This window comes from Bos indicus, chromosome 11 (genome assembly GCF_029378745.1).
Source record: "Bos indicus isolate NIAB-ARS_2022 breed Sahiwal x Tharparkar chromosome 11, NIAB-ARS_B.indTharparkar_mat_pri_1.0, whole genome shotgun sequence".
NCBI lineage: Eukaryota > Metazoa > Chordata > Mammalia > Artiodactyla > Bovidae > Bos > Bos indicus.
The window spans coordinates 3,354,724-3,370,568 of NC_091770.1; the positions used below are offsets into that span (position 1 = coordinate 3,354,724).

At 43.8% G+C, this 15,845-nt stretch overlaps 1 protein-coding gene across 9 annotated transcripts in view; it reads left to right on the forward strand.

Moving 5' to 3' along the window:
• The window catches only part of VWA3B (von Willebrand factor A domain containing 3B), a 168,427-nt gene that overhangs the window by 18,008 nt on the left and 134,574 nt on the right, over positions 1 to 15,845 (forward strand). For all 9 annotated transcript variants that reach the window (XM_070798244.1, XM_070798245.1, XM_070798248.1 and 6 more), the window contains 3 exons: positions 1,763 to 1,922; positions 6,430 to 6,599; positions 11,399 to 11,514. In XM_070798244.1, the coding sequence (XP_070654345.1) occupies positions 1,763 to 1,922; positions 6,430 to 6,599; positions 11,399 to 11,514 (446 nt within the window). The remainder of the gene's footprint in view (positions 1 to 1,762; positions 1,923 to 6,429; positions 6,600 to 11,398; positions 11,515 to 15,845) is intronic.

Consider the following 15,845-nt stretch of genomic DNA (forward strand, 5'->3'; position numbering starts at 1 on the left):
TGAATATATATTTAAGGCCATAAAATTCCTTCACACATTTTAGACTTTAGGTTTGATAATGAATTTCAACATCACAAATTTTCAGTTTTTCAGACTGAGTTTGCAGCTCAACTTGATTTCCTCTGTAAGCTGACCTCTCTTTTAATCAGAACAACAGGTGGCTGGCTTTATAAAAGTTCCCTTATTTCAGAGTCTTCACAATCAATTATTTACAGACTCTTGGATTCAAGAGAATTTGGACTTCAGTGCTAATCTCTCCTGTGGAACAGTTGCTCTCTCTCCTTGACAAAAGATACCTGGATGAGAAGGCCATCTATCTGAATCTTTCTTTTCTAAGTAAAATATTTTCAGCTAAAACAGATGACATTGAAGATACTGCCTGATTGTGTTTGTTCTATCCTAGGTTCCTATTTATATCATAGATATATTATTGAAGGAATTAAGTGATTAAGTCTATAGTGCTTCAGCTTTCTTGGAAATATGTGCTATAGCATACATGCCACCAAGCCAGATCCTCTATGCAGAGGCCACACAGAGGTGACACAGAGGTGAGGCAACCTAGGCCTCTGGAGGTATAGGCCAGGAGGGACAAATCAGGCTGATTAATTTAGTCCAGGATTCATATAATTCTTCCTATTGCAAATTAATATATGATTCAAATAATTCGTTTAATTATTTAATTATAAATACAGAGATGAACTCAAGTAGCTGCTGTTTTTTGGGCGGGGGTGGATTTCCATCACATTTCCAGTCCCAAATTAAATGATTTAATCAAAAGTTCCAAGAATGTAAAAACTTTCACTCTGATGAATTCAAAGCAATACTGTTTTTGATCCTAAAAAGGGTAACTGATAGGAATCTTTCAGAACAATGAAAACAGTATAATAAAAGAATTAGAAATAAAGTTGTGGAGTAACAAAATTGTTGCTGATTTGCAAATCTTAATGCTTATAAACTTACTACTCATAAAAGACAGTTGCAACTAAACCTGCCTATTTATGAAAATAACTTTCCTCAATAAGTTTTTGAGATTAAAATTTTTATTGAAATATAGTTGATTTACAGTGTTATGTTAATTTCAGGAGTACAGCAAAGTAATTCAGTTATAAAAATTTACACCTATTCTTTTTTAGGTTCTTTTCCATTGTAGATTATTACAAGATATTGATTATAGTTCCCTGTGCACTTTCCTTAATAATTTTAATGCACTTGGTAATGTTCAAATTTTTGAGATTTTTTAATTCTCAAAAGTGAAAAGTGAAAGTTGCTCAGTCATGTCCAACTCTGCGACCCAGGCCAGAATACTGTAGTGGGTAGCCTTCCCCTTCCCCAGGGGATCTTCCCAACCCAGAGATCGACCCCAGGTCTCCGGCATTGACCCAGAGATAGAACCCAGGTCTCCCGCATTGCAGTTGAATTATTTACCAGCTGAACTACAAGGGAAGTCCAAGAATACTGGAGTGGGTAGTAGTAGTATTCTCCAGCAGATCTTCCTGACCCAGAAATTGAACTGGGGTCTCTCATTGCAGGCGGATTCTTTACCAACTGAGCTATCAGGGAAGCCCTTCTATAAATGTTGTTTTCCCCAATCAGTACAGCTTATGCAAAGTCACCTGTTTTCTCAGTAACTTTCAGAGGTCTGGGAGCTGCATTTTCTTTCTCTCTAGTGACGTTGGGTGTCTTGTTGCTTGTAGCTCTGAGACTGAGGGCTGACAGCTACGTTGACCACTGCCTGGTGACAGCCCCATGTGATTCCTTTCAGGGTTTCTCAAGAGCCTGTGAAATGGCAGGAAAATGCTGTTCCTGTGACAGCACCATCCATAGCCGCCGCCATCAGCTGGGTTGAGAAGTTGCCTTTTGAGCTGGCTTCGAGCCACACCAGCCGCCTGGAGGCTCTGCTGGAGGCGGGGAAGGATGAAGTGGTGAGTCTGGTCCCAGGTCACAAAAGTGGCTTTGAGCTTATTCCTTCACACTCAGTGTCCTCACACTGCCTCTCAGCTGAGCCGGAGCCCTTCCAGTTGCATCACACAGACACTGCCTCCTGGCATCCAGGAGCCCCAGAAGTCTTAATCCTGTTCGCCTCGGAATCTGGATCCAATTGAGAAATAGATGACAGGCCCCACATGGGGATCAAAAGAGCATATCTGGTGGTGCAGAGGTGGATCAATCAAATCAGACTCTGCTCCCCGAGCCTGGCTGGGCTCCCCCTGCGAGGGGGGGATGGGAGCCACAAGGCACACCCTCCTTTAACTGCTGCTAGGAGAACCATGTGCTGCTCACAGCCTCTGAGCATCAAGAAAGGAAGGCAGTGAGGCCCTGATTGTGTATCTCTAATGCTTCAGTTTGGAGAAGGAAATGGCAACCCACTCCAGTGTTCTTGCCTGGAGAATCCCAGGGATGGGGGAGCCTGGTGGGCTGCCGTCTATGGGATCGCACAGAGTCGGACACGACTGAAGCGACTTAGCAGCAGCAGCAGCAGCAATGCTTCAATTCCACTTTTCCACTTTTGCTCACCTGACAATTAGATAAACCTGTCTCTTATGGGCTCTTCCCTGGTGGCTCAGATGGTAAAGAATCTACCTGCAATGCAGGAGATCCAAGTTTGATCCCTGGGTCAGGAATATACCCTGGAAAAGGGAATGGCAACCCACTCCAGTGTTCTGGCTTGGAGAATCCCATGGACAGAGGAGCCAGCAGGCTACAGTCCATAGGGTTGCAAAAGGTTGTACATGAGTAAGTGGCTAACACTTTTCTTTCTTAGGAGAAGTTATAAGACTCCTCATAGAACCCCAAGGAAGAGAAAATAGGGTTTCCCCAACATCCATGCTTTGAGTCTTTCCCAGTTCCTCTTCTTCACAAATGGGTCCATCAGGTGCTTTCCAAGGTGAAGTGTATCCCTGCTGGTGCATCATCTGTTTTCAGATCATATATTTTTTGATAGGGACCTTTGGGAAATAAAGCTTTACCTGGAAGATGTGATTAAATGGTGGTGTTTTGTCTCTTTTAGCCATTAGGATGTGTGTTTCTGTGAGTGACTATTAAGGACAGTGACAGGCTAGAGAGGAAGTACTCTGAGCAGGTGAGGTCCTTAGGGCAGCCTCAACTTTCTGCTTTGTCTTGGGATACAGATGCTTAATCCTTACTAATTGATCTGTATTAATTAATATTCATAATTAATTTCTGCTTCTACCCTGGAAGCCTGGGGATTCTGTAGATTTCAAGCTTTACTCCGTTGTATTAAGAAGTCGTTTCCTGGGTGAGGCACCTTGAAAGGAGAGCCCTCAGTGGTCACCAGACTGTTTATTGATACTGAGGGTTGATGGTTTGAAATTGGAAACATACTGTTTATCTTTATAAAGCCAGAGGAACAAATGTTTTCCATTAAAGAAGAACGAAATACAAGCTACGTTGTTCTTTGGCCTTTCAAGTTTGTTTTAACATCTGTAAAATTTCAAATGTCTGGACACTATAATAAGCATTCAAGAAATGGAATATTTCACAGGCTTCGGATGTGTGTGTGTGCATGTGCACATGGGTGTTCTCTTTCTTTGTTCCCCTGGCTACCCTGGTCATAGCTGGCTCTGGCGACCTGACCTGACAGCACGATTTCCTGGTGATCTTGCCTTTCTATTTTATGTTCCTCTGGTTTGTATGCCTCCTTTCTCTGGGGTTTTTCCCTAGCCCAGGAAATGTATAACAATATAGTGAGTTCCAGGGAAGTCCTGTGGAAGAGAAAGTACCAAGAAAGAAGTTTCCAGGCATTGGCCACCAAATGCCACATGAAAACTTGAGCAGAGACTATGGGGTGTGAAAGATGCGGAACGTATTCAGACTGGTGTTCTCCACTCAGAACTTGTATCTGGCTGTGGTCCCGAGGAGAATGTTAGTAAATGCCTCACATATAAAAATGCCATGCTTTATGTCTTAAGATGAGTAAAGAAAAGCATGCGTGGTGACTTCCCTGGAAGTCCAGTGATTAAGACTCTGAGCTTCCACTGCAGGGGACATGGGTTCAGTCCCTCATTGGGGAAGATACTGCATGCCAAGTGGTGTGTCAAAAAAACAGCAACAACAACACCCTATAAATAGGATAAGACTTAAAAAAACAAATCTATTAAAAACTTCCCTGGCGGTCCAGTTGTTAAGACTGCACACTTCCAGTGCAGGAGGTACAGGTTTGATCCTGGTCAGGGAACTAGACCCTATATGCTGCATCTAAAGATCCCGCATGCCACAGCAAAGACCCAGTGCAGCCAGATAAATAAGTAAAGATTTTGTTTTATAAAAAGAAAGGCAGTGTGCAGATAGTAGTCTCTGGGAAAACATGTCCCCAGAACTCTGGAGCACGGATAACTGAGAGTTGACCAAAAACACAGGCAACTAAGAAGCTGAGTAAGAACCTTAGTGAATAGTAAATAACCCCATAGCCTTGATTAATGAATGAAAGCAAATCCTGACTCACTGCTGGCTATAGCAATTTCTAGTTTGATGAAATCTTGAGGGAAAAAAAATCTCTCTGTGAGAATTTCAGGTTCCTGGGTTATTGCCAGAGCAAAGAAGCTATGTTTGCATTGATCGAGGCAGAGATACAGGGTGTCAGAAGCTGTCAACAGAACGATGAGAGATATTTGTCCTCACTCACTTTCCTGTTGATGTACCAAACCCTAGAATATACTCCCTGTGTCTGATTCCCTGTCTCGAGCTTTGTGTGATTATAGATCCCAGGAGAGGATGAAGTTGTCCTCATGCTAAACTTGGGCACCAACACAGCTAGAAAACCAGTAACTGTGGCTCAGGAACCTATTTAAGATGTCCTATGTAAGCCTGGGGTGCTACAGTCCATGGAGTTGCAAAGAGATGGACATGACTGAGAGACTGAACAACAACAATGTAAAGTAACATGTAACACCATGAAGAGAATGCCAGAGAATGCACTTTCTGGAAGAACAGTATTAGTGTCTAATTAGGAATCTGAAGAAAGCTTTCTTCCTCCTGCCCGTGTTTTTAGTTCTTTTCAGGTGACTGACTGGGAGAAATAGACAACATTCATTCGTCTTTACCTCCCACGAGGTACTTTTAAAAGTCAGGGACTTTGTGATGAAGGGCCTGAGAGAGTGAGGGGTCAGATGGACTTTTTGTGCCCAGTTCGAGGAGGAGTGTGGTTGCAGTAGACGGGGCTCATCTCCCACTCTGGCCATCCCCTGACTCCCAGCATGGACCCCCTGCCTCCTTGGGCACAGACTGTCCCCACTTTGCTGTCACTGACTGGGCATCCTAAGTAGCTGGGAGCTGACCCTCTGCCCACCTGTCTCTGGGCCAAGTAGGCTTAAGTCCCAGCTTTGAAGTTGAGGTGAGGTAACTGACTATATACCTTCAGCTAACCCGGGATGGGGGATGTGTAATTAGAGGCTCCTGAATCCTGAAGGGCTGGTGACATCTGTTTATCCCTTACAACAGAACACATTTGCTGGAGGTTCTGGCCGGGTTATAGGTAGAGAATCACTTAGGGTGTTTGGTGGGGTTAGGTTTAGATGATGTGCGTTTCTGGCTCTCCCTGTGGTTTTTACTTCCTGAGATTTATATACATGCATAAGTGTAAGTCATCATGTTTAAGCTCTATCATGAAGCCAATTGCATAAGCTCCTTTTCACAGTGAAGAAACTGAACTTCCACCACTTTTCCAAAGTTATGGAACTCAGTAGTGGCAGAGGAGACCCTTAGAGCAGTGTGGTTAAGGGTGGGGCGGGACCACTGCTTGCGGCCCTGTGGATGGAGTCGATGTCTTTAAGTTAAGCAGGGACCACTTTGTCATTGTGTCCTTTCTGGGTGAGGTATGCATCTCCCAGATCCCTGGTTTAAGCTTGGGGTGTGTGTGTGTTTGTGTGTATGTGTCTTTCTCCTGACTTCTGGCCTGCTGTGCCCCCTGACTGGCCTCACCTCCCCAGGTGTGTCTGTCCCCTAAGGTGAGACCAGAGGATGAACCAGCTGGGAATATGCCCTCCTCCCCATACACAGCCTCAGACTGAGGATGCCTGAGTTTGCACTGTAGAATTCTGGCACCAACATGGGGAATTGCTAATAAGCTTCCTGCTCCCAGTGGCTATGCCAACACTTCCTTCATTCCTGGACTTGAAAATAGCCACTCCTGACCTCATAACATATCTGTGGGCTCAGAGGAAGCTTTTCTCCAAATCTGCCAGTCATATCCTTCCCATGTAAAGCCTGAGACTTCTTGGCACCAGGCCTTGAATAGCTCACATCTTGACTTTGGCCCCCACACATCCTCAAGAAATGTTGAGAAGTGCTGCTCTTCTTTCTGCCCATTTATTTTTTTAAAGAGACAGTTTTATAGAGATTATATGGCCCATGAGTCTGATTCAAGGCTAGGGTGTGTCAGGGAAATAAACCAATGGCACCACTGTTTTGCAGATTGAATCCATTTACTACTTTGTGGTGGGAGACATTCCCGAGGAATCCAAGGAGCTTCTCCTTCAGCAGGCTTTGGAGATCCCCTGTCCTGTCTGCACGGTGTCCTTCAATGCCAGAGGACAGGGCACCATAGCCTTCCTGAAGGATTTGAGTGCCAAGACCTTCAGCAGGTAGGCCAAAAACAGGCTCCAGGGAGACTGAGTGAACTGCTGCTTGCATGAAGTCAGCAGTGGGTCTCAATTCCGAGTGGTTTTCATGACCAATCAGTTGCTATGGGATTTCCCAGGTGCTCCAGTAGTAAAGAATCCACCTGCCAACGAAGGGGACAAGGGTTAAACCCCTGATCTGGAAAGATTCCACATGCTGCAGAGCAACTAAGCCCATGAGCCACAACTCCTGAGCCTCCAAGTGTACAGCTCATGCCCCGAAACAAGAGATGTCACCACAATGAGAAGCCCACACACAGCGATGAGGACCCAGTGCGGCCAAAACATTGTTTTCTCTGTTCTTCTCTTTTCCAGTCTCCATTCACCTTTGCACCTGTTTGTTGTTGTTCAGTTGCTCAGTTGTGTCCTGCTCTTTGCTAACCCATGGACTGCAGCATACTAGGCTTCACCATCTCCTGTCCACCATCTCCTGGAGTTTGCTCAAACTCATGTCCGTTGAGTCAGTGATACCATCCAACAATCTCATTCTCTGTCACTCCCTTCTCCTCCTGCCCTTAATCCTTCCCAGAATCAGGTTCTTTTCCAATGAATCATCTCTTTGCATCAAGTGGCCAAAGTATTGGAGTTTCAGCTTCAGCATCAGTCCTTCCAATGAATATTCAGGGTTGATTTCCTTTAGGATTGACTGGTTTGATCTCCTTGCTGTCCAAGGGACTCTCAGATGTCTTCTCCAGCACCAAAAATTGAAAGCATCAATTATTCAGTGCTCAGCCTCCGTTATGGTCCAACTCTCACATCCATACATGACTACTGTAAAAAAACCATGGCTTTGACTATATGGACCTTTGTCTGCAAAATGCTGTCTTTGCTTTTTAATACACTATTTGGGTTTGTCATACTTTTTCTTCCAAGGACAAGTATCTTCTAATTTCATGGTTGCAGTCACCATCTGCTGTGATTTTGGAGCCCAAGAAAATAAAACCTGCCAGTGTTTCCATTGTTTTCCCATCTATTTGCCATGAAGTGATGGGACTGGATGCCATGATCTTAGTTTTTTAACTGTTGAATTTTAAGCCAACTTTTACACTCTCCTCTTTCACCTTCATCAAGAGACTCTTTAGTTCCTCTTTACTTTCTGCCATTAGGGTGATGCCATCTGCATATCTGAGGTTGTTGATATTTCTCCTGGCAGTCTTGATTACAGCTTGTGCTTCATCCAGTCTGGCATCTCACATGATGTTCACTTTGCATATAAGTTAAATAAGCAAGGTAACAATATACAACCTTGACGTACTGCTTTTCCAATTTTGGACCAGTCCATTGTTCCATGTCCAGTTCTAACTGTTGCTTCTTGCCCTACTTACAGGGTTTTCAGGAGGCAGGTAAGGTGGTCTGGTATTCCCATCTCTTTAAGAATTTTCCACAGTTTGTTGTGACTCATATGGTCAAAGGCTTTAGCATAGTCAATGAAGCAGATTTTTTTTTGAATTCTCTTGCTTTTTTATGATTCAATGGATGTTGGCAGTTTGATCTCTCATTCCTCTGCTTTTTCTAAATCTAGCTTGTACATCTGGAAGTTCTTGATTCGTGTACTGTTGAAGCCTAGCTTAAAGGATTTTGAGCATTATCTTGCTAGCATGTGAGATGAGCGCAATTGTGCAGTAGTTTGAACGTTCTTTGGCATTGCCCTTCTTTGGGATTAGAATGAAAACTGACCTTTTCTAGTCCTGTGGCCTCTGCTGAGTTTTCCAAATTTTCTGGCATATTGAGTGCAGCACTTTCACAGCTTCATCTTTTAGGATTTGAAGTAGCTCACCTGGAATTCCATCACCTCCACTAGCTTTGTTTGTACTAATCCTTCCTATTTATACAGTTCATGGTGTTCTTATTGCAGGTATACTGGGGTGGTTTGCCATTCCCTCCTCCAGTAGATGGATCATGTTTTGTCAGAACTGTCCACTATGATCCGTCCATCTTGGGTGGCCCTGCACAGCATGGCTTATTGCTTCATTAAGTTACACAAGCCCCTTCGCCACAACCAGGCAGTGATCCATGAAGGGGATCATAAAAAACTGGAAAACTCTTAAAGAGATGGGAATACCAGACCACCTGACCTGCCTCCTGAGAAACCTGTGTACAGATCAAGAGGTAACAGTTAGAACTGTACATGGAACAACAGACTGGTTCCACATCGGGGAAAGGAGTATGTCAAGTTTTGTCACCCTGCTTATTTAACTTATATGCAGAGTACATCATGTGAAATGCCGAGCTGGATGAAGCACAAGCTGGAATCAAATAGCAATAACTTCAGATATTCAGATGATACCACCCTTTTGGCAGAAAGTGAAGAAGAACTAAAAAGCCTTTTCATGAAAGTGAAAGAGGAGAGTGAAAAAGTTGGCTTGAAACTCAACATTCAGGAAATTAAGATCATGGCATCCGGTCCCATTACTTTATGGCAAACAGATGGGGAAACAGTGGAAACAGTTACAGACTTTATTTTCTTGGGCTCCAAAATCACAGCAGATGGTGAATGCAGCCATGAAATTAAAAGATGCTTGCTCCTTGGAAGAAAAGCTATGACCAACCTAGACAGCATATTAAAAAGCAGAGACATTATTTTGCCAACAAAGGTCCATCTAGTCAAAACTATGGCTTTCCCAGTAGTCATATATGGATGTGAGAGTTGAACCATAAAGAAAGCTGAGCACTGAAGAATTGATGCTTTTGAACTGTGGTGTTGGAGAAGAGTCTTGAGAGTCTCTTGAACTGCAAGAGATCCAACCAGTCCATCCTAAAGGAGATCAGTCCTGAATATTCATTGGAAGGACTGATGCTGAAGCTGAAACTCCAATACTTTGGCCACCTGATGCGAAGGACTGATTCATTGGAAAAGACCCTGATGCTGGAAAAGATTGAAGGCAGGAAGAGAAGAAGATGACAGAGGATGAGATGGTTGGATGGCATCACCAACTCAATGGACATGAATTTGAGTAAGCTCCGGGAATTGGCGATGGACAGGGAAGCCTGGCGTGCTGTGGTCCATGGGGTCACAAAGAATCAGACACGAGTGAGCAACTGAACTGAACTGAACTGATGGTTGTGAGAACTGGACCATAAAGAAGTCAGAATGCTGAAGAATTGTCACTTTTGAACTGTGGTGTTGGAGAAGACTGTTGAGAATCCCTTGGGCAGCAAGGAGGTCAGACCGGTGAATCCTAAAGGAAATCAACTCTGAATATTCACTGGAAGGATTGATGCTGAAGTAGAAGCTCTAATACTTTGGCCAGCTGATGTGAAGAGCTGACTCACTGGAAAAGATCTCGATGTTGGGAAAGATTGAAGGCAGAAGGAGAAGAGGGTGGCAGGGGATTAGATGTTTGGATGGCATCACCAATGCAGTGGACATGAACTTGGGCAAAGTCTGGGAGATGGTGGGAGACAGGGAAGCCTGGCATGCTGCAGTCCATGGGGTTGCCAAGAATCGGACACAACTTGGTGAGTAAACAACAGCAATGCTTCCTAAGGCCCACTTGACTTACAGTCCAGGATGTCTGGCTCTCATTGAGTGATCAAACCATCATGGTTATCTAGGTCATTAAGACCTTTTTTTGTACAATTTTGTGTATTCTTGCCACCTCTTCTTAGTATCTTCTGCTTCTGTTAGGTTCATACCATTTCTGTCCTTTATTGTGCCCATCTTTGCATGAAATGTTCCCTTGATATCTCTTGATATTTTCTTGAAGAGATCTCCAGTGTTTCCAGTTCTATTGTTTTCCTCTGTTTCTCTTCATTGTTCACTTAAGTCTTTTTTTCTCTCCTTGCTATTCTTTGGAACTCTGCATTCAGTTGGGTATATCTTTCCCTTTATGCTTTGCCTATAAGTGGTATCATACAATGTTTGTCTTTCTGATTTATTTCATTTCATATGATAACCTCTAGGTCCATCCATGGTGCTGCGAATGGCATTGTTTCATTCTTTCTATGGCTGAATAATATTCCATTGTATATATGTACCACATCTTCTTTATTCATGCATCTATTGATGGACACCTAGGTTGCTTCCATGTCTTGGCTAGGGTAAATAGTGCACCATGAACATTGGTACACAGGTGCTTTTTGAGCTTTAAGCTACATGGAACTGCCCCAGGGACCTTGTTAAAGTGCAAGTTCTGACTCAATGAATCCAGGTGGGGCCCAGGAATGTGCATCCCTAGCCAGCTCCCAGGTGCTGCTGCTGCTCCTAGGACCTCACTTAGAGAAGTCAGGCCTTAAAAACTCGCCCACACTGAATTCTTTTCATTAGTCCTTATGCTCAGGTCCTGGGGGCAGTGTGTGTTTGCTGAGTTAAAGCTGACTGAAGCCCATCAGCAGCCCATCAGATAAGCCAATGGTGCCTGTTATCACCAAATTTCAACACTGAGCCCTCAGGACTATGGGCACTGTCTGGCCCCTCATTAGCTTCTTGGCTATCAAAACTGTTGACAGGATGGAACCCTGGGAACAAAAGAATAAATCTCAGCACAGGGTATCATTTTTCCAGGATCAGTAAATACCATTTGGTTGAGCTAAGTGTCCTCTAATGAACAGAAGAGTCATCAGTTAAAATCCCAATAGCTTCTCAATTCTCTGTTCTGTTCTGCCTTCCTGTCTTTTGTTTGTGGGAATTGACAAGGTACAGGGGAAAGCAGTGAACACTTGGAAGATACTTAGCACCACAGAAGAGCAAATTCACAGCCCTGGGAGAATGAATAGGCATGTGCACTTACTAGCCTAATGTGGCAAATCTCTTCCTATTTCAGATTCCATGCATTTGCAGAGAGAACAGAGTGTGTAGAATTTCCTGCCTTTCCCATTAAGGATGGTGACAGTGTGATTACTTGGAATTCAAGGAAACTGAAAGGAAAACTCCCTCCAGGTATCTGGGGTCAAAAAGAAGTGTGTACTTTATGTCTTAATAACTCCAGATGATCCCTAGCCTTGAAAAATAAAGCACAAGGGAGAGAGACTAACCGTATCTTTTGTATTATTCATGTGGTACAGGGCAGAGTTCATAGATGTTAATGGAGCATTTGGCAGCCTGGCAACCAGGCATAAGTGTATTACCTGAGGAAGTAGCCTCAGTGAGATGTGTTTCCTAGCTTGGGAAACTTCTAGAGACATGGCCCCAGGTGTGTCAGTGCGGTCTTCATTCTTGGACAGGCAGAGCTGCTCTGGCCCGGGTTATCTGGAAGCTATAATGAGGATGCCTGCACTTCTTGTGGGTTTTCTGCTGCCTCCCCGTCAGGGCTGGCAGTGCTTCTAGATGTACATGCTGGATGATCCTGCCTCTTGTGAGGGCCAAGGGCATATAGGAAACTCTGGAGGCTGAATGAACTTCCTCTTTCATTCAAAAGATGTGATCAGAGAGTTTAATAGGCATTGAGAACAAGCTCAGGAAATAAGTGAGAAATAGTACTGTGATTGAGGAATCCAGTTCTACAAGCTTCCTCCGAAAGCAGCAGATGGGAGTTTCTTTGGGGAGCTGATGAGATTGCTAAGCTGGAAATACACTGAGTAAACACCACCAAGAGGAGCGGAGCAGGGAAGGCAGCTCCTGTGGGAATGTGAGATGACCCAGCACAGAGGGCATTAGAAGTCTGAGAAAGCCTATCCCGACCCCTATCTTCCTGCTCATTTGTGATAATCATCAGAAAGATTTCTAGCTTCAAACAGCCAGGAACTATTCTTTGGGGGTAGTTTGGGGCTGGGGAAGAAGTGCAGGGTACACATGTTTGCAAGTTCCCTCTGTTTACATAACAGTGTTGCAGAGGCTCCAGAGAGAAGGACTGCGTTGGAGCCACTTGCATTCGCAGCTCAGGGGTTGACACACACTTTGTGAGTTCAGATTCTGGGTCGCCCCAGAGCAGGGGAGAGGTTCCAGTTGAGGTCATCAGGGTCACTGCTTTGGGTCACTTACACCTTTGCTCTGATGGTGAGGTGGACATCTCCAGGGGATTTGAGAAAATGTCAGTTGGTAAGCAAAATTGTTGCTAATCTAAGAAAAACATTAATTTAGGATGTATGCCTTTGAAAGTAATTCATAAGATTAAATCTAGTGGGCAATGAATCAGTCAAGGTAAAGAATGTGAGATGTCACCAGCTCCCCAAGGCACACCAGTGACCATAAATGGGGTTTAATTCAGGCCTATGTGTTCCTTGGCAACTTGTTATAAAGGGAAGCGTCTCTGTCTGCATAGCTTACATTTTCAACAACTACCCTCTTTCCAATTACCTTGAAGCATACAAATCAAATTACAGATAAAAACATTTTTCTTAGAATGAGGTCCTCAGGGCGTGGCCTGCCATTCTAATGCCATTTCAGTGATCACATGTTCTGAACTAGGGAGAGAATCCCAAATCCTAAATATGTGATCTTGTCCCTTCAATCCATCACAGTGTCCTAGAAATGCCAGCATTTCAGAACCTACCTCTCCTACTCAAAAAAAAAAAAAAAAAAAAAAAAACAACTTCCCAGAAATCCTTTAGATGGTTTTGGTTTGGAAAATGTGTGCTTTTCAGCCTCACTCAGGCTCAGAGGCGGTTCTCCAATCTTGCCCTGATCAGTTTCCCCTCCCTGTCTCTCCATCATCTGTCTCAAGCATTTATCAATTGAGCTTCTTCAAGGCCCTCTCTAGTCTCCTCTGGAGATAATTCCGCCTTCTGTTACCTAGAAAAGACATACTGTCAAGTGTGGGGTAGGAGGAGCAGTGCTCAGAGAAGCGAACCGGCAACTGAAAGAAATGTCCTGCTGTTTCTGACTTTGAGGTTTCCAGAGTGTGAGTTCCCCTCACCCCATGCGCTACATCAAGGCTATAAACCTCTATAGTCAAGATAATAGTTTTTAAAAACTGTTGTAAAATGTACATAAAATTTGTCATCTTAAGGACTTCCCTGACAGTCCAGTAGTTAAGACACCATGCTGCAGGGGGCATGGGTTTGATCCCAGGTTGGGGAACTAAGATTTCATATGCCAAGTGGCACAGCCAAAAAAAAATTTATCATCTGAACCATTTTTAAAGTGTTAAGTACATTCTCTAAACTCAGGGGTGTCAAGTATCTTCACTGTGTTGTGCAACCATCTCCAGAACTTTGTCCCTCTTGGAAAACTGAAACTCTGTACCCATTAAAAAAAACTCTCCATTTCTCCGTCTCCACAGCTCTGCCCCCAACATTTGCCATTCTGCTTCCTGTCTCTGAATCTGACTGCTCTAGGTAATTGGAATCACACAGCATGTGTCATTTTGTGACTGGCAAATTTTACTTAGCACATGTCCTCAGGGCTCATCCATGTTATAGCATGTGTCAGAATTTCCTTCCGTTTAAAGGCCGAATAATATTCCATTCTCTCTTTGTGTGTGTATAGGGTGCAAGTCCAAGGCTGGCCACTTTCTTTGGTTTCTAGAATTCAGTTTAATGTTTGATTCCAGTGCCCTACTATCACAGAAGATTAGGTGAAAGTCATTCCCAGGCATGACTCCTGAGCTTTTCCCACAGCTTGGAGATCCTCGGCTGTGCTAAGCCATCAGGAGGTAACTCTAGTAGTTGGACATCTGTTCCTGCAAATTGCCCTATAAATATCCCCTGTGCCCATCTTATGGTCACTCCATGCTGAGCAGTTCTCTGCTGCTCCTGTGCATGGTGGCTTTGGATGTGGGAGTCCTTTGTAGACTCTAACCCCCAACCGTTCACCCTGGGCCTTCGTCCCAGGGTGCTGCAGAGAGAGACTCAGAGCCAGTTCTCACCTTATCCCAGGATGCTCTTCTCTTCTTCCCCAAGCCAAGGGGAATCTCCTTCTAATCTGGGATACTGCTTTTCTTCCTATTGCTTCTTAAAGCTACCTGCTTTGTAAACCCCAGCACCTCTCCTCAGGGGGTGGGGGATGGGGTTAGGCTTCAATAGAAAAAGCCAGAATGTCTTGCAGGCTATTTCATCTTTCTGCTCTGCCTTTTTTGGGGCAACTTTGCTGTGTTCCTGATACCTGCGTCAATGTGGAGGAAGGAGATGGGGAAGAGAAAAATACAGGGAGAACAGATAAACATAAAAAATATGATCCAACAATACACATAGAGGAAAACAATAGAATGGGAAAGACTAGAGATCTCTTCAAGAAAATTAGAGATACCAAGGGAACATTTCATGCAAAGATGGGCACAATAAAGGACAGAAACAGTATGGACCTAACAGAAGCAGAAGATATTACAAAGGGGTGGCAGAACTACACAGAAGAACTATACAAAAAAGATCTTCATGACCCAGATAACCACCATAGTGTGATCACTCACCTAGAGCCAGACAACCTGGACTGAGAAGTAAAATGGGCCTTAGGAAGCATCACTATGAACAAAGCTAGTGGAGGTGATGGAATTCAGTTGAGCTATTTCAAATCCTAAAAGATGATGCTGTGAAAGTGCTGCACTCAATATGCCAGCAAATCTGGAAAACTCAGCAGTGGCCACAGGACTGGAAAAGGTCAGTTTTCATTCCAATCCCAAAGAAAGACAATGCCAAAGAATGTTCAAACTACCACACAATTGCACTCATCTCACATGCTAGCAAAGTAATGCTCAAAATTCTCCAAGCCAGGCTTCAACAGGACATGAACCAAGAACTTCCAGATGTTCAAGTTGGATTTAGAAAAGGCAGAGGAACCAGAGATTAAATTGCCAACATCTGTTAGATCATACAAAAGGCAAGAGAGTTTCAGAAAAACATCTACTTCTGTTTCATTGACTGCGTGGGTCACAACAAACTGGAAAATTCTTAAAGAGATGGAAATACCAGACCACCTTACCCGCCTCCTGAGAAACCTGTATGCAGGTCAAGAAGCAACAGTTAGGACTGGACATGGAACATGGAAAGGAGTATGCCAAGGCTGTGTATTGTCACCTTGCTTATTTAACTTACATGTAGAGTACATCGTGTGAGATGCTAGACTGGATGAAGCAAAGCTGGAATCAAGATTGCTGGGAGAAATAGCAATAATCTCAGATATGCTGATGACACCACCCTTATGGCAGAAAGCAAAGAGGAACTGAAGAGCCTCTTGATGAAAGTGAAAAAGCTGGCTTAAAACTCAACATTCAAAAAACTAAGATCATGGCATCCAGTCCCATCACTTCATGGCAAATAGATGGGGAAACAATGGAAACAGTGACAGACTTTATTTTCTTGGGCTCCAAAATCACTGTAGGTGGTGACTGCAGCTGT